At 43.7% G+C, this 21,706-nt stretch overlaps 1 protein-coding gene across 4 annotated transcripts in view; it reads left to right on the top strand.

The window, feature by feature from the left end:
- Nucleotides 1-21,706, top strand: part of LOC110509506 (netrin-G2) — a 153,254-nt gene that overhangs the window by 106,784 nt on the left and 24,764 nt on the right. For 2 of the 4 annotated variants that reach the window (XM_090227290.1, XM_090227289.1), the window contains 7 exons: nucleotides 7,113-7,244; nucleotides 7,376-7,501; nucleotides 18,777-18,896; nucleotides 19,024-19,125; nucleotides 19,311-19,427; nucleotides 19,599-19,730; nucleotides 21,629-21,706. The exons of 1 other annotated variant lie outside the window; for it this stretch is intronic. In XM_090227290.1, coding sequence (XP_090083416.1) covers nucleotides 7,113-7,244; nucleotides 7,376-7,501; nucleotides 18,777-18,896; nucleotides 19,024-19,125; nucleotides 19,311-19,427; nucleotides 19,599-19,730; nucleotides 21,629-21,706 — 807 coding nt within the window. Of the gene's footprint in view, nucleotides 1-7,106; nucleotides 7,245-7,351; nucleotides 7,502-18,776; nucleotides 18,897-19,023; nucleotides 19,126-19,310; nucleotides 19,428-19,598; nucleotides 19,731-21,628 lie in introns of all 4 variants that reach the window. One more of the 4 variants, XM_090227292.1, reaches the window with a different exon arrangement.

Raw genomic sequence — 21,706 nt, 5'->3', positions numbered from 1 at the left:
GGCAAAAACTGGTTGAATCAATGTTGTTTCCATGTCATTTCAACAAAAAAAATGTAGAAAACTGATTGGATTTGAAAAAAGTCATCAACGTTTTTTCAGCCAACTTTTAACCTAAATCCAATGATATGGTGACATTTTTTGTTGATTTCACATTGAATTAACATTAGTTGACAACTCAACCAAATGTAAACCAAAATTAGACAATGATATGATGTCTGTACCCAGTGGGTCTTCTCTGTGGTATCCCTGTGTACATGCATACGTGTGTGTTGTGTTTACGCACGTGTGCATGCATGTATGAGGAGGTGTTAACCAATCGCTACCTATTCCGTATGGAGAATGGGAAGAGGGAAAATCACGAGACTCAAACATGAGGGGGGATGGGGGCGGGGTCACGTTGATGAGGTATAATGGCTGGGAGCCAGCTGTGTAAAGCGGGACGAGGGGGACAGGGTGCTCTGGGAACAGCTGCCAGTGTCCCCTCTCTCTGCGGCTCAGCAGCACGATCTATACTAGGATCAGTTGGCGTGGAAGGGTCACCGCCTGGGAGGAAAATCCTCAGGGAGCGTGTAAGCTAAATTATCCTCTAGGTAAGCTCCATAGAGATGAATAGCGGGCTCTTATGTGTCTCCGTCACAGAAAAGGCCATACCTATGAATAGATAGGCAATGGCTCTCTATGGCAGACTCTCATGTCACCTGGCTGTTGATAGAGACTACTTCTAGGGTACACCTGGAACCATACATAGAACAGATTGTATTTCTATGGCACCCATACACCCAGTAGTGCTGCGTAATCAATATGTGGTCATTGAATGGTCAATAGTCTGGTCATCTTAAAGGTCCCTAACAGTCAAAATCATGTTTTTCATCCAACTGGATGATATTTGGATGAAACTAGATCAAAGTACAGTATCTCAGCAATGTGAAATGTATCTATCTCCAAAGTATGTCAAACACTTTGATGCAGTAGGCTGGATGGAGGCAGGATTATTCAGGGCTTTTTGTGACGTCACAAAAAGCCTAATTTTAATACATAAGTACAGTCTTGTAACCAACATCGCAGAAGGCATCTTCGCAGAGGGGCGTGGTTTACATAGCTAGGTAGCTAGTCTACTGGTGCCAAAATTTGACTGCAGTGTGTCAGCAAATATAATAAGTTGTTTCCCCTATTCATCAAAGGCAAATATACTTGTGTCTGGTGTTAGCTAGTTATTGGCCAGCTAGGTCTTCAGCCAGTATTTGGGGGAATGGTTGTCCCAAACACTGACGCAGTTGTCATGTCATTACATTAAGAGACATGCCAAACAAGAAATTCATACAAACTTCTTGACATCATTGATATTCAAGATACACTATATATACAAAAGTATGTGGACACCTCTTCAATTTAGTGGATTCGGCTATTCAGCCACACCCATTGCTGACAGGTGTATAAAATCGAGCACACAGCAATGCAATCTCCATAGACAAATATTGGCGGTAGAATGGCCATACACTGAAGACTTCAGTGACTTTCAACGTGGCACCGTCATAGGATGCCAACTTTCCAAGAAGTCCGTTTTTGAAATTTTGTCAATTGTAAGTTATGGTGAAGTAGAAAAGTCTAGGAGCAGCACAAGTTCACAGAATGGGACCGCTGAATGCTGAACCGCTTAGCGCATAAAACTTGTCTGTCCTCGTTAGCAACACTGACTCCCGAGTTCCAAACTTCCTCTGGAAGCAATGTCATCACAAGAACTGTTCGTCGGGAGCTTCATGAAATGGGTTTCCACGGCCAAGCAGCCGCACACAAGCCTAAAATCACCATGTCCAATCCCAAGCGTCGACTGAAGTGGTGTGAAGCTTGCCGCCATTGGAGCAGTGGAACCGCGTTCACTGGAGTGATAAATCACGCTTCACCATCTGGTAGTCCGATGGAAAAATCTGGGTTTGTCAGATGCCAGGAGCACACTACCTGCCCGAATGCATAGTGCCAACAGTAAAGTTTGTTGGAAGAAGAATTAAGGTCTGTGGCTGTTTTTCGTGGTTCGGGCGAGGCCTCTTTGCTCCAGTGAAGGGAAATCAACGCTACAGCTTACAATGACATTCTAGATGATTCTGTGCTTCCAACTTTGTGGCTACAGTCGGTGTGGAAGAACTTGACTTGCTTGCACAGAGCCCTGACCTCAACCCAATCGAACACCTTTGGGATGAATTGGATCACAGACTGCGAGCCAGGCCTAATTGCCCAACATCAGTGCCTGACCTCACTAATGCTGTTGTGGCTGAATGGAAGCAAGTTCCCACAGTAATGTTCCAACATCTAGTGGAAAGCCTTCCCAGAAGAGAGGAAGCGGTTTTAGTAGCAAAGGGGGGACCAACTCCATATTATTGCCCATGATTTTGGAATGAGATGTTCGACCAGCAGATGTCCACATACTTTTGGTCGTGTAGTGTATATGAATATTGTCTGAGGGTCAACATATATATGTAATGTACCAAGACCTCACCCTGTTAAATTTAATCTAAAATTGTCCAAGATTAACCAGCTACCTAGCTATCTTAATAAACATTGCTGACAGTTCTATTTGGGCTAGCTAATTTATATAGACAAAAAAAAGAATATATATATATATATACAGTGCCTTGCGAAAGTATTCGGCCCCCTTGAACTTTGCGACCTTTTGTCACATTTCAGGCTTCAAACATAAAGATATAAAACTGTATTTTTTTGTGAAGAATCAACAACAAGTGGGACACAATCATGAAGTGGAACGACATTTATTGGATATTTAAAACTTTTTTAACAAATCAAAAACTGAAAAATTGGGCGTGCAAAATTATTCAGCCCCCTTAAGTTAATACTTTGTAGCGCCACCTTTTGCTGCGATTACAGCTGTAAGTCGCTTGGGGTATGTCTCTATCAGTTTTGCACATCGAGAGACTGAAATTCTTTCCCATTCCTCCTTGCAAAACAGCTCGAGCTCAGTGAGGTTGGATGGAGAGCATTTGTGAACAGCAGTTTTCAGTTCTTTCCACAGATTCTCGATTGGATTCAGGTCTGGACTTTGACTTGGCCATTCTAACACCTGGATATGTTTATTTTTGAACCATTCCATTGTAGATTTTGCTTTATGTTTTGGATCATTGTCTTGTTGGAAGACAAATCTCCGTCCCAGTCTCAGGTCTTTTGCAGACTCCATCAGGTTTTCTTCCAGAATGGTCCTGTATTTGGCTCCATTCATCTTCCCATCAATTTTAACCATCTCCCCTGTCCCTGCTGAAGAAAAGCAGGCCCAAACCATGATGCTGCCACCACCATGTTTGACAGTGGGGATGGTGTGTTCAGCTGTGTTGCTTTTACGCCAAACATAACGTTTTGCATTGTTGCCAAAAAGTTCAATTTTGGTTTCATCTGACCACATGTTTGGTGTGTCTCCCAGGTGGCTTGTGGCAAACTTTAAACGACACTTTTTATGGATATTTTTAAGAAATGGCTTTCTTCTTGCCACTCTTCCATAAAGGACAGATTTGTGCAATATACGACTGATTGTTGTCCTATGGACAGAGTCTCCCACCTCAGCTGTAGATCTCTGCAGTTCATCCAGAGTGATCATGGGCCTCTTGGCTGTATATACAGTGCGGAGAACAAGTATTTGATACACTGCCGATTTTGCAGGTTTCCCTACTTACAAAGCATGTAGAGGTCTGTAATTTTTATCATAGGTACACTTCAGCTGTGAGAGACGGAATCTAAAACAAAAATCCAGAAAATCACATTGTATTATTTTTAAGTAATTAATTTGCATTTTATTGCATGACATAAGTATTTGATACATCAGAAAAGCAGAACTTAATATTTGGTACAGAAACCTTTGTTTGCAATTACAGAGATCATAGTTTATGACCAGGTTTGCACACACTGCAGCAGGGATTTTGGCCCACTCCTCCATACAGACCATCTCCAGATCCTTCAGGTTTCGGGGCTGTCACTGGGCAGGACGACTGCACCGTATTGAGGGGAGGGGAGGGCCCGGGTGGGCATCTACCCTCGGTGGCTGCTCCGGTTCGGGACGTAGCCCCCGCTCCCTACGCTGATCCCTCCGCTTCTGTGGAACTGGACCGTTGATCGTCGCCGGAGACTCCGGACCTTGAATCGTTGCCGGAGGAACCGGACCGTGGATCATCGCCGGAGGCTCTGAACTGGGAACCACCGCTGGAGGCTCCGGACTGCAGCTCGTCGCTGAAGGCTCCGGACTCGGATCGTCGCTGGAGGCTCCGGACTGCGGATCGTTGCTGGAGGCTCCGGCCTGGGGGCCGTTGCTGGAGGCTCCGGACTGCGGAGCGTCGCTGGAGACACCGGACTGGGATCCGTTGCTGGAGACTCCGGACTGGAGACTGTCGCTGGAGGCTCCGGACTGGGGACCGTCGCTGGAGGGTCCGGACTGGGGACTGTCGCTGGAGGCTCCGGACTGGGGACCGTCGCTGGAGGGTCCGGACTGGGGACCGTCGCTGGAGGCTCCGGACTGGGGACCGTCGCTGGAGGCTCCGTGCCCTGGATTTTCAATGCAGGCTCCGGGCCATGGATCATCACTGGAGGCTTCGTGCCATGGATTATCACTGGAGGCTCCGGGCCATGGATTATCACTTGGAGGCTTCGTGCCATGGATCATCACTACAGGCTCCGGGCCATGGATCATCACTGGCGGCTCCGGGCCATGGATTATCACTTGGAGGCTTCGTGCCATGGATCATCACTACAGGCTCTGGGCCATGGATTATCACTGGAGGCTCCGGACAGCGGAGCGTCGCTGGAGACACCGGACTGGGGGCCGTTGCTGGAGACTCCGGACTAGAGACTGTCGCTGGAGGCTCCGGACTGGGGACCGTCGCTGGAGGGTCCGGACTGGGGACTGTCGCTGGAGGCTCCGGACTGGGGACCGTCGCTGGAGGCTCCGAACTGGGGACCGTCGCTGGAGGCTCCGTGCCCTGGATTTTCAATGCAGGCTCCGGGCCATGGATCATCACTGGAGGCTTCGTGCCATGGATTATCACTGGAGGCTCCGGGCCATGGATTATCACTTGGAGGCTTCGTGCCATGGATCATCACTACAGGCTCCGGGCCATGGATAATCACTGGAGGCTTCTTGCCATGGATCATCACTACAGGCTCTGGGCCATGGATCATCACTACAGGCTCTGGGCCATGGATCATCACTACAGGCTCTGGACCATGGATCATCACTAGAGGCTTCGTGCCATGGATCATAACTACTGGCTCCGGGCCATGGATCATAACTGGAGGCTTCGTACATGGAGCCGGAACAGGTCTCACCGGACTGAGGAGACGTACTGGAAGTCTGGTGCGTGGAGCTTCCACAGGGCTTTCCAGAGTGGGGAGACATACTGGAGGCCTGGTACGTGGAACCGGAACAGGTCTCACCAGACTGGGGAGATGCACTGGAAGCCTGGTGCGTGGAGCAGGCACCTCATCCACTGGGCCGTGGAGGCGCACTGGAGGTCTCGAGCGTAGAACTGGCACAACCCGTCCTGGCTGGATGCCAACTTCCGCCCGGCAAATGCGGGGCACTGGCACAGAGCGCACCGGCCTGTAAATGCCCACTGGAGACACCGTGCGCATCACCGCATAACACGGTGCCTGACCAGTCACACGCTCCCCACGGTAAGCACGGGGAGTTGGCTCAGGTCTGAACCCTGACTCCGCCAATCTCCCTTGTGCCTCCCCTAAAAAATGTGTTGCACACACTGGGGCTGCCTCTCGTGCTTGCTTTCGTTGAGCTATCTCCTCGTATCGTCGCCGTTTCACTTTCGGTGCCTCTATCTCCTCCTTCGGACGGCGATACTCCCTGGCACTTGTCCAGGGTCCTGCTCCCTCCAGGATTTCCTCCAGGTCCAGTCCTCCTGACCACGCTGCTTGGTCCGTTGGTGGTGGGATCTTCTGAAATGCTCCTCGTTTGTAGAATGACCGGATCAAGGTGCACTCCTGCATTGTCTTGGCTGGGTGCTTAGGGTTGTTGTCCTGTTGGATGGTGAACCTTTTCCCCTATCTGAGGTCTTGAGGTCTCTGGAACAGTTTAAAAAAAATCTAAGATCTCTCTGTACTTTGCTCTGTTCATCTTTCCCTCGTTCCTGACTAGTCTCCCAGTCCCTGCAACTGAAAACATCCCCACAGCATGATGCTGCCATCACTATGCTTCACCGTAGGGATGGTGCCATGTTTTCTACATATGTGACGATGGCATTCAGGCCAAAAAATGTAATATTGGTATCATCAGACCAGAGAATGTTGTTTCTCATGGTCTGAGTCCTTTAAGTGCCTTTTGGCAAACTCCATGTGCCTTTTACTGAGGATTTGCTTCCATCTGGGCACTGCCATAAAGGTCTGATTGGTGGAGTGCTGCAAAGATGGTTGTCCTTCATAAATACCTTATTTACATAAGTAGCGCCTTTCTCCCCCGATTGCTCAGTTTGGCCGGGCAGCCAGCTCTAGGAATATTTTTGGTGCCTCGACACAATCTTGTCTCGGAGCTCCATGGTCAATTCCTTCAACCTCATGGCTTGGTTTTTGTTCTGACTTGCACTGTCAACTGGGGGACCTTATATAGACAGGTGTGTGCCTTTCCAAATCATGTTCAATCAATTGAATTTACCACAGGTAGACTCCAATCAAGATGTACAAACATCTCAAGGATGATCAATGGAAACAGGATGTACCTGAGCTCAGTTTTGAGTGTCATAGCAAAGGGTCTGCATACTTATGTAAATAACGTATTCATGGGGGGGTGCAAAAATGTATAAAACCTGCTTTCGCTTTGTCATTTTTGTGTGTAGATAGAGCAGGGGAAAAACAATTCAATCCATTGTAGAATAAGGCTGTAACTTTAAAAAACATGGAAAAAGTCAAGGGGTCTGAATATTTTCCAATATTTTCCAGAGGGAAACCATGACGCTGTTTTCCCAAATGCGGATTACATCTTTAAAGGAGAATGTTCCATATTTACAACTTGTTTCCCACATGCCTTGACATATTAGTCATTCCTATTTTAAAGGTTAGATACCCCTTAGAGCTCTTTGAAAATAACAATATTTTTGCACATACTTCTTTTGGAGGTTGCAATGTTTTTTGTACAGATGCTAATAGGGAAGTGGCAGAAGATGCAGGAGAGACTGAGATGCCCTCTGAAAAGGAGGGTGAGGAAGAAGAGATGAAGGAGAAAGAGAGGGGGGAAGAGACTGAAGAAGGTATAGCTGGTGTATTGTAGCCTCATTGTGTAGGTCTAGTATGTGGGTACTGTAGTTCTGTAGTACTATGCGTTTTGTAGAGAGACATGCATATTCGGACTGTAAAGGACAAAATCTTTCAATGTTCACAGTCACCTCCAAACCTGCTGAAGCAGAGGACAATGCGAAGAGTGATACTCCCTCTAAGATAGGACTAAAGAAAGAGGGTGTGGAGGAGAAAGAGGGAATGGAGAAGAAAGAGGAAAAGACTGAAGAAGGTATAGGTCTATTGTGCATTGTGTGTACTGGTAGGTTAATTTGTAGTAGAAGTAAAGTACTTGTAGCTGTGTCATTGTTCATAGACAGACTAATACACTTACTATAAGGTAGCTACAGTATAGTCCTGATAAATTATGTCTATTAAGAGTCTGTTTTTTAAATCCCCATTGACCCATCCTTATGGTAAAATGTTAGTGTTGATTTTCTGTGGGTGAAAAAATAAGAAAAAATAGAAAAATATGCACATCCAACTTATCAGGTACAGAACAGAACAATGTATCAAAGACAAAAGTAATGTCCGCAACTCTGCTATGCTCCAATCATGACTTAATCAGATGCACAAAACAGACAGATGCCACTTTTTTATTATTTATTACTTTAGTTTATTTGGTAAATATTTTCTTAACTCTTCTTGAACTGCACTGTTGGTTAAGGGCTTCTATAAGTAAGCATTTCACGGTAAGGTCTACACTTGTTGTATTCGGCGCCAATGACAAATAAAGTTTGATTTGATTTGACAACGTGTCGATCTGAGTTGGATCTTTATCAGGTCATACACCACTGTGAAACACACCTACTTAATTAACCTCTGGACTAGAGGCATGTAGGCTACAACCGGTCATTGAATACATCCAGTCAAATTAATATGATACATTAACATCAAAATAAATATTACACAGTCGACATATATAGAAAAATATGAATACATTTTGATTAGTTTATTCTTGTCAAGTAATATTGATGTGCAATAGGTTAAAAACAGGTGAGACAAATGCATTAATAATTTTGTATACAATATTATATAAGAAAAACGGGAAAAGGCAGCCCCCTATGAGCAGAACACATTTTATAGAAAACCTCTTGGAGACAGAGTGTTGAACAAATGATCGTTGACTTCAGAAAACAACAGAAGGAGCACCCCCGTATCCACATCGACGGGGCAGCAGTGGAGAAGTTGAAAAGTTGTATATTACTCGCCGTACACATCACTGACAAACTGAAATGGTCCACCCACACAGACAGGGTGGTGAAGAAGGAAGCTGAAGAAATGTGGCTTGTCACCTAAAACCCTCACAAACCTTTACAGATGCACAATTGAGAACATCCTGTCGGGCCGCCTGGTACGGCAACTGCACCGCCCACAACCGCAGGGATCCCCAGAGGGTGGTTGGATCTGCACAACACATCACAGGGGGTAACCTACCTGCCCTCCCTCCATCTACAGCACCCATTGTCACAGGAAGGCCAAAAAGATCATCAAGGACAACAGCCACCCGAGCCACTCTCTGTTCAACCCGCTACTATCCATTTGATCTTGCAACCTTTCGGTTACTAGTCCAATGCTCTAAGCACTAGGCTACCTGCCGCCAAGATGTTGTGGAATTGTTAGATAACTTGTTAGATATTACTGCACTGTCGGAACTTGAAGCACAAGCATTTAGCTACACTCGCAATAATATCTGCTAACCAATACAATTTCATTTGATATATCCAAAAGCACTCTCGTCTCAGGAGGAAATTGAGAATATCCCCTTTTACGTGGCATTTTCACATGTTTAATTCCCAGGTAGCAAAGGTAGGACAAGTTGTACTTTGCCTGGGAAAAGTGCACGGCAAAGGGACTTTTGATATCATTATTTCTTAAGCAAATCCTGTGTTATTTGATTCTGGTTTTAAGCGCTCTGAATGTGTTTCCCACGTACGCCAATCCGCATGGACACTTGATCAAATAAATTACATTTGTGGTGTTGCAGTGTGGCCTTTAATTTGTTTCTCTTCGTCAGTCTCTTTGCCAGTCTCTGAGTTGTAAAAAAAACTGCCATTTGTGAGTAAAGTTGTCCCGAGTGCACAATCCACATAGGGTGAATTCTGAATAAGTGGGACACTTTCTGTAATCTGCATGTATAACCTTTTTCGACATCTATCCAACATACCCAACACATGACACATTTCTGAAATCCTCAAGATGTTGATATCGTTGATATCCAATGTTGATATCATATTCACAGGAGGCATGACACATCCATGTATACACTTAGTCAAAACCATATTTTAGTTTGCTTTTGGCACACTGGAATAGCAGGTTAGATAAACTGGGACACCATTATTCTAGTCCTAATTGTACCCCAATTACAATATAATTGACATTTGTGTGATCAGGAAACATCTGACAATTTCAGAAAGGTATCATATGTTGGATAGATGTCTGAAGAGGTTACAGAAGACGGACCCTGCTGGTCATCTATAAACGTTTGAACGTCTTGGCCATGTACTGTTATAATCTCAAGAGGACTGGCCTGGTTCCTCTCTTGGTTTCTTCCTAGGTTCCGGCTTTTCTAGTGAGTTTTTCCTAGCCACTGTGCTTCTACATCTGCATTGCTTGCTGTTTAGGGTTTTAGGCTGGGTTTCTGTACAGCACTTTGTGACCTCAGCTGATGTAAAAAGGTCTTTATAAATACATTTCATTGATTGATTGATCTGCAAAAAGTGTCCCACTTTTTCTGAATTCACTCAAATAACAGTACTAATAACATTACTACACGGATATAGTACTACAAGAACCAGAGAGCCCTACATAACCTAAGTACAGGTGGTCCCTAATGTAAATTGGATCTCTTTCCTCCATTGGAAAAGCCTATAAGACTGTCCCTCTTTAGCTACAATTCTATGGCACGTTATTTAAGTGTCAGCCATTGTTGCAATTTACCACAATCTGCCACCATCGACCACAAACGGTAGCGGCATAACTTCAAAAAGGAAGAACTACTGCACTCAATGCTGTCCTACTTTAGCTAAATATGGTTGGTAAAGCGGGACAACTAAAAAAATGACTGAAATACAAAACAAAAAAATTGTATTGTGATACAGCAGTACATAGTAATCACATTTACGTCACAATTTGTCACTGTGCATTATTTATGTTGTATAACCTTAAAAGGGTAGGAAGCATGGGTTTTTACTCACCAACGTAACAACACAGTATGGTCAAAGACGTATTAACTTAATTGTCTAGATCTGGTTACCTATAACTACAAACATAGTTATGTTTAGTTTTTTTATTTATATAAATATTAACTTATTTACAGATATCTTTGGAACTACCCGGAATACACTATTTCTCAATGTATATAATTGCGCCGGAGGGATGGCTGCTGTTTTACAGGCTCCTAATCAACTGTGCTATTTTTATTTGTTTTTTTGCATTGCTTGTAACTCATTTTGTACATAATGTTGCTGCTACTATCTCTTATGACCGAAAAGAGCTTATGGACATCAGAACAGCTGTTACTCACCTCGAACTGGACAAAGATTTTTTTCTCTAATGAGTCTGACTCGAAGGAAATACTGCGTTGTCAAGACAAGGCCCAAATCCCCATCATCAGTGTGAATAAAAGGGGGAGGAGGGCGGGGTGCCTTGTAAGAATTTGCCGACGTGTAGGTAAACCACCTCTTGCCTCTGTATTATTGGCCAACGTGCAATCATTGGAAAACAAACTGGACAATCTACGATTAATAGACTCCTTGCTGTCCCCAGTCCACCTGGCTGTGCTGCTGCTCCAGTTTCAACTGTTCTGCCTTATTATTATTCGACCATGCTGGTCATTTATGAACATTTGAACATCTTGGCCATGTTCTGTTATAATCTCCACCCGGCACAGCCAGAAGAGGACTGGCCATCCCACATATGCTCTCTCTAATTCTCTCTTTCTTTCTCTCTCTCGGAGGACCTGAGCCCTAGGACCATGCCCCAGGAATACCTGACATGATGACTCCTTGCTGTCCCCAGTCCACCTGGCTGTGCTGCTGCTCCAGTTTCAACTGTTCTGCCTTATTATTATTCAACCATGTTGGTCATTTATGAACATTTGAACATCTTGACCATGTTTTGTTATAATCTCCACCCGGCACAGCCAGAAGAGGACTGGCCACCCCACATAGCCTGGTTCCTCTCTAGGTTTCTTCCTAGGTTTTGGCCTTTCTAGGGAGTTTTTCCTAGCCACCGTGCTTCTACACCTGCATTGCTTGCTGTTTGGGGTTTTAGGCTGGGTTTCTGTACAGCACTTTGAGATATCAGCTGATGTACGAAGGGCTATATAAATAAATTTGATTTGATTTGATTTGATTAATACTATCCTACCAAAGGGACATTAAAAATTGTAATATCTTATGTTTCACAGTGTCACGCCCTAATCTGTTTCACCTGTCCTTGTGCTTGTCTCCACCCCCTCCAGATGTCGCCCATCTTCCCCACTTATCCCCTGGGTATTTATACCTGTGTTTTCTGTCTTTCTGTACCAGTTCCCAGGGAGTTCTTTCTTCCTGTCCGTGCGATGTACGGAAAACCCTGCTGACTGTAATGGACAGGGACAGTATATCCAGAGAGAGCAACGATTCCTTGAAATAGAGCATGTTACAGTCCCTGAGGTCTGTCTGCAATGAGATCCTCGCCCTGAGCTCGTCTACTTTATTGTTTAGGGACAGAACATTGGCAAGTAATATACTCAGAAGCGGTGGACGGTATGCACGCCTCCTGAGTCGGAATAAAAGCCCACTCCAATGGAATTGCCTTGTGAGGTACAAACAAAGGATCAAATTCAGGAAAGTCAAATTTTTGGTCGAAATGCTGGTGAGTGACCGCCGATCAAATATCCTCAAATTAATTTTGGCTGTAGGGAATAATTCAAGAAACGTTCTGAACTAATAATGTAAGGAATAAGACTAGGAGCTAGGAACAGGGTGATGATGTTTGTCAGCGCCATCTTGTCTAGGAACTCATGGAGCATCTCAAGTTCAATGGGAGTCCCAGCAAATAATACCAATATACACTACATCAACAAAGGTAATCGGCTATTTCAGAAACATCGGTTGCTGACAGGTGTATAAAATCGAGCACACCTCCATGCAATCTCCATAGACAAACATTGGCAGTAGAATGACCTTACTGAAGAGCTCAGTGACTTTCAAAGTGGCACTGTCATAGGATGCCACCTTTCTAACAAGTCAAATTTCTGCCCTGTTAGAGCAGCCCTGGTCAACTGTAAGTGCTTATATTTTTGAAGTGAAATTGTCTAGGAGCAACAATGGCTCAGTCGCAAAGTGGTAGACCACACAAGCTCACTGAACAGGACCACGAGTGCTGAAGTGCGTAGCATGTAAAAATCGTATGTCCTCGGTTGCAACACTCGATACTGAGTTCCAAACTGCCTCCGGAAGTAACATCAACACAAGAACTGTTTGTCGGGAGCTTCATGAAATGGGTTTCCACGGCCGAACAGCCGCACACAAGCCTACGATCAACATGCACAGTGCCAAGCGTCGGCTGGCAAGCGCCGCCATTGGACTCCGGAGCAGTGGAAACTCGTTCTCTGGAGTGATGAATCACACTTCACCATCCTGGCAGTCCAACTGACAAATCTGGATTTGGCAGATGCCAGGAGAACGCTACCTATGCTACCTGCAAAAAACACTAGATATAGGTAGATGATAGGATAGGATGAAAAATTGTCTGGAGCTGTTTTTCATGGTTCTGGCTAGGCCTCTTAGTTCAAGTGAAAGGAAATCTTAATGATACAGCATACAATGACATTCTAGACGATTCTGTGCTTCCAATTTTGTGACAACAGTTTTGCGAAGGCCTTTTCCAGTTTCAGCATGACAATACACTAAGCAAGGTCCATACAGAAATTGTTTGCTGAGATCGGTGTGGAAGAACTTGACTGGCCTGCACAGAGCCCTGACCTCAACCCAATCAAACACCTTTAAAATGAACTAGAATGGAGACTGCGAGCCAGGCCTAATCCCCCAAAATCAGTGCCGGACCTTGCTATTGCTCTTGTGACTGAATGGAAGGAAGTCCCAGCAGCAATGTTACAACATCTAGTGGAAAGCCTTCCCTGAAGAGTGGAGGCTGTTATAGCAGAAACGGGGAAGACAACTCCATATTAATGCCCATGATTTTTGAGTAAGATGTTCGACGCGCAGGTGTCCGCATACTTTTGATAATGTAGTGTATCATCTACAGTTGATGTCGGAAGTTTACATACACTTAGGTTGGAGTCATTAAAACTCATTTTTCAACCACTCCACAAATTTCTTGTTAACAAACTATAGTTTTGGCAAGTCGGTTAGGACCTCTACTTTGTGCATGACACAAGTAATCTTTCCAACAATTGTTTACAGACAGATTATTTCACTTATAATTCAATGCATCACAATTCCAGTGGGTCAGAAGTTCACATACACAAAGGTGACTGTGCCTTTAAGTAGCTTGAAAAATTCCCATTAATAATGAAGCTTTAGAAGCTAATTGACATCCTTTCAGTCAATTGGAGGTGTACTTGTGGATGTATTTCAAGGCCTACCTTCAAACGCGCAATGCCTCTTTGCTTGACATCATGGGACAATCAAAAGAAATCAGCCAAAACCTCAGCCAAAGCCTCAAAACCTGAAAAATAATTGTAGACCTCCACAAGTCTGGTTCATCCTTGGGAGCAATTTTCAAATGCCTGAAGGTACCATGTTCATCTGTACAAACAATAGTACTCAAGTATAAACACCATGGGACAACGTAGCCGTCATACCGCTCAGGAAGGAGACGCGTTCTGTCTCCTAGAGATGAACGTACTTTGGTGTGAAAAGTGCAAATCAATCCCAGAACAACAGCAAAGGACATTGTGCAGATGCTGGAGGAAACAGGTACAAAAGTATCTATATCCACAGTAAAAACGAGTCCTATATCGACATAACCTGAAAGGCTGCCCAGCAAGGAAGAAGCCACTGCTCCAAAACCGCCATAAAAAAGCCAGACTACGGTTTGCAACTGCACATGGGGACAAAGATCGTAATTTTTGGAGAAATGTCCTCTGGTCTGATGAAATGAAAATAGAACTGTTTGGCCATAATGACCATCTTTATGTTTGGAGGGAAAAGGGGGAGGCTTGCAAGCTGAAGAACACCATCCCAACCGTGAAGCACAGGGGTGGCAGCATCATGTTGTGGGGTTACTTTGCTGCAGGAGGGACTGATGCACTTCACAAAATAGATGGCATCATGAGGTAGGACAATTATGTGAATATATTGAAGCAACATCTCAAGACATCATTCAGGTAGTTAAAACTTGATCGCAAATGGGTCTTCCAAGTGGGCAATGACTCCAAGCATACTTCCAAAGTTGTGGCAAAATGGCTTAAGGACAACAAAGTCAAGATATTGGAGTGGCCATCACAAAGCCCTGACCTCAATCCTAGAAAATTTATGTGCAGAACTGACAAGCGTGTGCGAGCAAGGAGGCTTTACAATCCTGCCTCAGTTACACCAGCTCTGTCAGGAGCAATGGGCCAAAATTTACCCAACTTACTGAGGGAAGCTTGTGGAAGGCTACCCGAAACGCTTGACCCAAGTTAAGCCATTTAAAGGCAATGCTACCAAATACTGTAAACTTTTGACCAACTGGGAATGTGATGAAAGAAATAAAAGCTGAAATAAATCATTCTCTCTACTATTATTTGGAAATTTCACATTCTTAAAATAAAGTGGTGATCCTAACTGACCTAAGACAGGGAATGTTTACTTGGATTAAATGTCAGGAATTGAGTGTATTTAAATGTATTTGGCTAAGGTGTATGTAATCTTCCAACTTCAACTGTATATAACATTGATATAGTTTGATCTTGGATAGAAAGTTATTTTGCTCAGGGTTGTGAATGTGTTCATGTTCTAAGAGTCCCATATAATGATTGGCATAATTGGGTGCCATCATACTCCCCATAGTGGTTCCTTTTGTTTGTAGGAAAAAGTAACTTCTAAACATAAAACAGTTATTTGTGAGTACCAGCTCTGCTAAGTCTCTGATACATGAGGAGCTAGGCTGAGAGGCTGTAGGGCATTGTTCCAAGAAGGAGCTCAGGGCCTCTAGTCTAACTTGGTGGGGTATAGACATGTATAGGTTTTCAAAGTCAAAGCAGGCCAGTAGTGTGTTGTCATTGATCTGGGGAATTTTCTTGAGTACATTAATCATGTCACCATAGTCCCCAGTGAAGGAGGGTAAGGAGGAGACACATGGCTTGAGAAATGAGTCAACAAAAGTGGATATTTTTTTGTCGGGCTCCCAATTCCGGCAATAATAGGGCGTTGTACTCATTCTTACGGATTTTCTCTCTGCCAAGATATGCAGTAGCATGAGCTTGTCATGAATAGAGGCATTTAACTGGGAAGTAAGGTCCAAAGGGAGTTTCTGATACGAAACATTGTCAGACAATTGTCGATTCATCTCTGTCTCATAGTCCACCAGGTTCTGTACCAATATTGCACTACCTTTATCGGAAGGCTTCACAATGACAGTTAAATATTTGTTCAAATCGCTCAAAGCTTCTCTCTTTGGCCAAGTTACTCAACACCTGGTATTCACATGTTTTACTTGGTCTTCAATATGTTTCCAGTGATGCATTCTTTCTCTGAGGCATAAAGGTGGATTTACCCCTGAAAATAGCAGACTTGCTACATATTCGTTGCATTGAGGGTAAGTTTATTTCTGATGCATTCTCATTTTCCATGTAATTTGTGTCAACATTATGGGCATTTCCAATAGACACAGTATCATTTGTAGCAAATAATTTCATCAGTCTTAGAGTTCTGAAAAATGTTTGAAAATCAGTCAGTACAATGTGTTGTTAGTACAAATGATATGCCTTTGCTGAGAGCAGATACAAGGTTCAGATAGGGACTTGCTGGACAGATTTATCACATTCAACTTTTCTGGCTCTGTGTCATGTAGGCCTACCTGCGTTCTCCATAGTAAGTGTTTGCGCTTCCCCCACCGCATCTTCTTCCGTGGTGAGGCTATGATGTTGGGCCTGTATTTCCCCTGCCCCGGCCTGGCTGGGAAGGCTGGAGTTGAAATTGATGTCAAGGGAGGAGTAGGAGGAACCGTGTGTAAGGGCGTACGGTCCAGCGCGCTCTCTACGCACACCTGCCCTGTGTGAACACCCCAGCAAGATACTTTCTTAGTGATATTCCAAATGGGAATTATGTAGGCTTATGCACTCAGGACAACTTGATTCACAAATAGCAGGGTTTTTTTCACCCAGAGACTTGCAAAGAGACACAAATTAAAGGCACAATATCCCGCAACACCCCAAACGTCCTTTATTTGATCAAGTGTCCATGCGGATTGGGGTATGTGGGAAAGGCGATCAGAGCGCTAAAAATTACAGAACACAGGAGATGCATAAGGAATAATGATATCAAAAGTCCCCACTTTTCCCAGGCAAAGCACAACTTGTCCTCTCTTCAATACCTGGGAATTGAACATGTGAAAATGTCACATAGAGGGGGAAATATTGACAATTTCCTCCTGAGACGAGAGTCCTTTTGGATACATTTCCTCAACAATAAGGTTGAGGATAATCCACCTCTCCAAGAGGTCTAAATGTGGAACTAGATATGTTCTGCTCTCCAGGGGCTGGCTGCATTTTCCCATGTTCCTTATATAATATACAAAATGATTGACACATTTGTCTCACCTGTTTGTAATCTATTGCACACCCATAAGAATAAACAAATCAAAATGCATGGATGTTTTTCCATATACAGGGCATTCGGAATGTATTCAGATGTTACAGCCTTATTCTAAAGTTGATTAAATCGTTTTTCCCCCCTCATCAATCTACACACAATACCCCATAATGACGGAGCAAAAACAGGTTTTTATATATTTTAGCACATTTATAAAAAACAAACATTTGAAATACCACATTTACATAAGTATTCAGACCCTTTACTCAGTACTTTGTTGAAGCACCTTCAGCAGTGACTACAGCCTCGAGTCTTCTTGGGTAAGCTTGGCACATCTGTATTTGGGGAGTTTTTCCCATTCTTCTTCTCTGCAGATGCTCTCTCAGGTTGGATGGGGAGCATCGCTGCACAGCTATTTTCAGGTCTGAGAGTCCTTTAGGTGCCTCCAAGCTGGCTGTCATGTGCCTTTTACTGAAGAGGGGCTTCCACTCTACCATAAAGGCCTGATTGGTGGAGTGCTGCAGAGATGGTTGTCCTTCTGGAAGGTTCACCCATCTCGACAGAGGAGCTTTGGAGCGCTGTCAGAGTGACCATCAGGTTCTTGGTCACCTCCCTGACCAAGCCCCTTGTCCCTGATCTCTCAGTTTGACCGGGTGGCCAGCTCTAGGAAGAGTCTTGGTAGTTCCAAACTTCTTCCATTTAAGAATGATGGAGGCCACCGTGTTCTTGGGGACATTCAATGCTGTGAAGGGTTGTTCCTCGACACTATCCGGTTTTGAAGCTCTACGGACAATTCCTTTGACCTCGTGGCTTGGTTTTTGCTCTGACATGCACTGTCAACTGTGGTACCTTATATAGACAAGTGTGTGCCTTTCCAATGTCCAATCAATATAATTTACCACAGGTGGACTCCAATCAAGTTGTAGAAACATCTCAAGGATGATCAATGGAAACAGGATGCATCAGAGATCAAATTTAGAGTCGCAGAGCAAAGGGTCTGAATACTTATGTAAATTAGGTATTTCTGTTTTGAATTTGAATTTCATTTGCAAACATTTCTGAAAACCTGTTTTCACTTTGTCATTATGGGATATTGTGTGTAGATTGATGAGTCAAATATGTAATTGAATTAAGGCTGTAACGTAATAAAATGTGGAAAACATCAAGGGGTCTGAATACTTTCCAAATGCACTGTATGTATACTGTGTAATATTTATATTCATTTATTTAATTGATCAGATGTAGCCTACATGCCTCTGAGGATATTTATGTAGGTGCATTTACAGTGGTATGACCTGACGAAGATCCAACTCAAATCGATACATTGTCTGTTTTGTGCGTCTGATTAAATCATAATGGGAGCATACAAAAAACGTCAATTAAATGCTGAGTCTCAAATAGCCGCCTGTCCCATTTAATACCTGGGCAACAGCACACATTTCAGCAAATAAACGCCTGTTTCAAATAAACATGATTGATTTAATGTTTTATTTGTTACATTCAATCATTTTGTAATGACTCGCCAGCAAGAAACTGCTAGCCATTAGCTGCTAACAGCAGAGAACTGCTAGCTAACAGGCAAGCAAAAAAACAGTAAACAACTTTGGGAGTACAAACCCTTAGAAATCTCCCTGTTGTGTTCAGTGATTTAAGCAAATAAACGCCTGGGCTGTTAATTGAAGTTTTGCGGTACCAGAGTTACGGACATAACTTTTTAAGTTTTCTGAGAGTGCTCATGTCTCACTGGTGCTCGCTTCGCAGTCACCCAAAAGCCTGAAGCAGTGGACTCTGGGAAAAGAGAAAAGCCCTCTGGCAAAGATGAGCGGATGGTGGAGAAAAAGGAAAAGAAAGAGACGACAACAGAGAAGGAGAGAAATAAAGGTTATAGCTTGCTAGCTGTGTAAAATGTTACGTTTTTCTAAGTGACCTGTAGTTTGTAGTTCATAGGAGATGAGGCGAAGTGAACAAATTCTGACTTCGGTTTTTCGGCCCTTTCTGACTCTCACAGTTCCCCCCCAACCTGAGGCAGAGGGCCCTGGAGAGAGTGAGAGCCCCTCTGAGGGAGAAGGAAAGAAGGAGGAAGTGGTAAAGAAGGAGATTGAGGCAGAAGGTATCTGTCATGGTTTAGGATTTGAAAGACTGCATTAGTTAGTAGTTTTATAACTCATTGTGCTCCTTTGAAATAGACTGGATCAATTAGGTACACTAGTATTATGAATGAATGAATTAACAGACGGGAGGATAAACAAACAAAATAACAAATCAATGAATGATGTGATCCTTTGGTGCTCGCAGCCCCTCCAATGCCTGAAGTGGAGGGGATGGGTGGAACACAGGAGACCGGGAAACCCTCTGAGAAAGAGGTAGAGAAAGAGGAGGGGAGGGAGGAGGACACAGGAAAAAAGACTGAAGGTATCTTCTGTGGATGAGCTGTACATGTATAGAGCTAGTGAGTAGTGCTAGTGAGTGTATAGTCGAAGCCTGTCGAAGTTGGAGCTTGAAAATGGGAGCAGTCAGACAGCACTAATCAACCTGTAGAGAAATAGATCTCCAACCTCTCATTCTTCCTCTGTGGTGATCCAGAGGAAGTTCGCAAATCACCTGAGTGGGGAAGCTTGGGTCAGGAGACCTTGGAGCCCCCTGAGAGAGAAGAAGAGAAGAAGAAGTGGGAGGATGAAGAGAGTGAAGAGGAGAGAGAGTATGCAAAGAAGAAAGGTAGAACTTATGCTAGTGTGTAGTGTACACACCCTATAGGCTAGGATCCGGTAGACTCCATCTCTCCCAAGTAGGGTGACCACATGTCCTGGATTGTCCGGTACAGTCCCACATTTGGCCCTTAGTTCCACAACCAAACAATCACGCATTTTATCAACAAATTCAAACACCGCTAATTTAGAAAACAGATAGATTTGTCCTGTATTTCAGTCAGACATTCCAACCTGTCTCTTGAAGTCATGTTGCACTAAAGAAAAAATATTTAAACACTTCTCCAATCGTTGCTGAGATCTGACATAGGCGAGACAAGACATCAGGCTACATTCCAGCTAAACTTAGATAGGACAGTTGCCTAACTACTTTATTCATGCTTCTGACAGCGAGCTACTAATGTAAGTAAATAGCCTTATTAGACTGAAAGATATAAGGTGATTTCGTCAAATTTATGAGGCTCTCCATGCTCATTGCTCATTCAACATATTTGCTGCTACTTCACTCAATCCTGTTTTAAAAGTCTCCCTTCCTAACTGTTTTACATTCCCCGAGACCAACCAGAAATGTTTCCTTGGCCAAATATTCCCAGATTTTCATAAAAACAGCCACACACGGTCTCTCGTTTCTGCAAAAGAGTAGGCTAATTAGCTCATTTTGGTGCAGTAGGGATGTAGTGCTGCCGGATCCTGTGATTGTTTAGTAAAGTTAGATCAAAGCTGAGTCAATGTCTTCGACGATCACATAATGATTCATTAGTATTATACATAACATAACCAAATATAATAGCATATTATAATGTTACTGATGCACCAAAAACACCACGTTGGTCATTTCTGAATAGTCCCAAAAATATTCTCATGCTTTCAAAACTCAACAGCGGCCGCCACTAAATCAAATGTATTTATAAAGCACTTTTTACATCAGCAGATGTCACAAAGTGCTTATACAGAAACCCAGCCTAAAACCGCAAACAGCAAGCAATGCAGGTGTAGAAGCACGGTGGCTAGGAAAAACTCCCTAGAAAGGCAGGAACCTAGGAAGAGACCTAGAGATTTTAAGAGTACATGGCCATTAAGGCCAGATTGTTCTTCAAGAAGTTCAAACATTCATAGATGACCAGCAGGGTCAAATAATAATCACAGTGGTTGTAGAGGGTGCAACAGGTCAGCGCCTCAGGAGTAAATATCAGCTGCCTTTCATGCCAAGCGTTCAGTGGTTGAGACAGCAGGTGAGAGAGAGAGAGAGAGAGAGAGACAGAGAGACAGAGAGAGAGAGAGAGGGGGTTTGAAAGCAGAAGGTCTGGGACAAGGTAGCACTAGGCAGCATTTTCTTTGATTGAAACTAAATACAAGAAGGTTATATAGTTTGTTAACACCATCTTCTCTAATTTGCTCACGAAAAAGTAATTGAAGAGCTAAATGCATGTTCCCATGAAACCGATTGAGATCCAATGATTGTCATGCAGATGCAGTTTTGACGTTTCACCAGTAAAACGTGAAGAATGCTGCCAACATTTTGTATTCATGTAGGCTACACTGTCCCACAACATAATTCTGTTGTCCCTCATGTGGGTATTTTAAATGTGGTTACCTTACTCCCAAGCCATGTCCTTACTATATCTAGATGATGACCAACCCATAGAGATAAAACTAGCTGGCTTTGAACTGCCAAGCAAGATTGGCGACAAACTGTTCCATTCCCAGGACATTAGGGCTGTATAACATCAGCCTCTCTATAATTATATCTCTATGGAACAACTTCTCAAAAATATGCAGCTGCAATAGGTAGCCCATAGGCTACATTGTTGTGCTCTAGCATGGGCTGTTTGCATGTTGTGCTGGGTTGCAGATTCAGGTTGGATCCAGGAAACCCTTCTAAAACAATGATTCCTTCATCTCCTGAAGGGATTCTCAAGCTCTTGATCTCAGGAGGAGAGCCCCAGGCCAGACAGTTGTATGGGATCATATATGATGATTTCAAAG

The sequence above is a fragment of the Oncorhynchus mykiss genome, chromosome 29 (genome assembly GCF_057628025.1).
Source record: "Oncorhynchus mykiss isolate SJ-2025 chromosome 29, ASM5762802v1, whole genome shotgun sequence".
Classification (NCBI taxonomy): Eukaryota; Metazoa; Chordata; class Actinopteri; order Salmoniformes; family Salmonidae; genus Oncorhynchus; species Oncorhynchus mykiss.
Note: the sequence above shows the minus strand (reverse complement) of the source record. Positions and strands in the feature narration are given on the sequence as shown.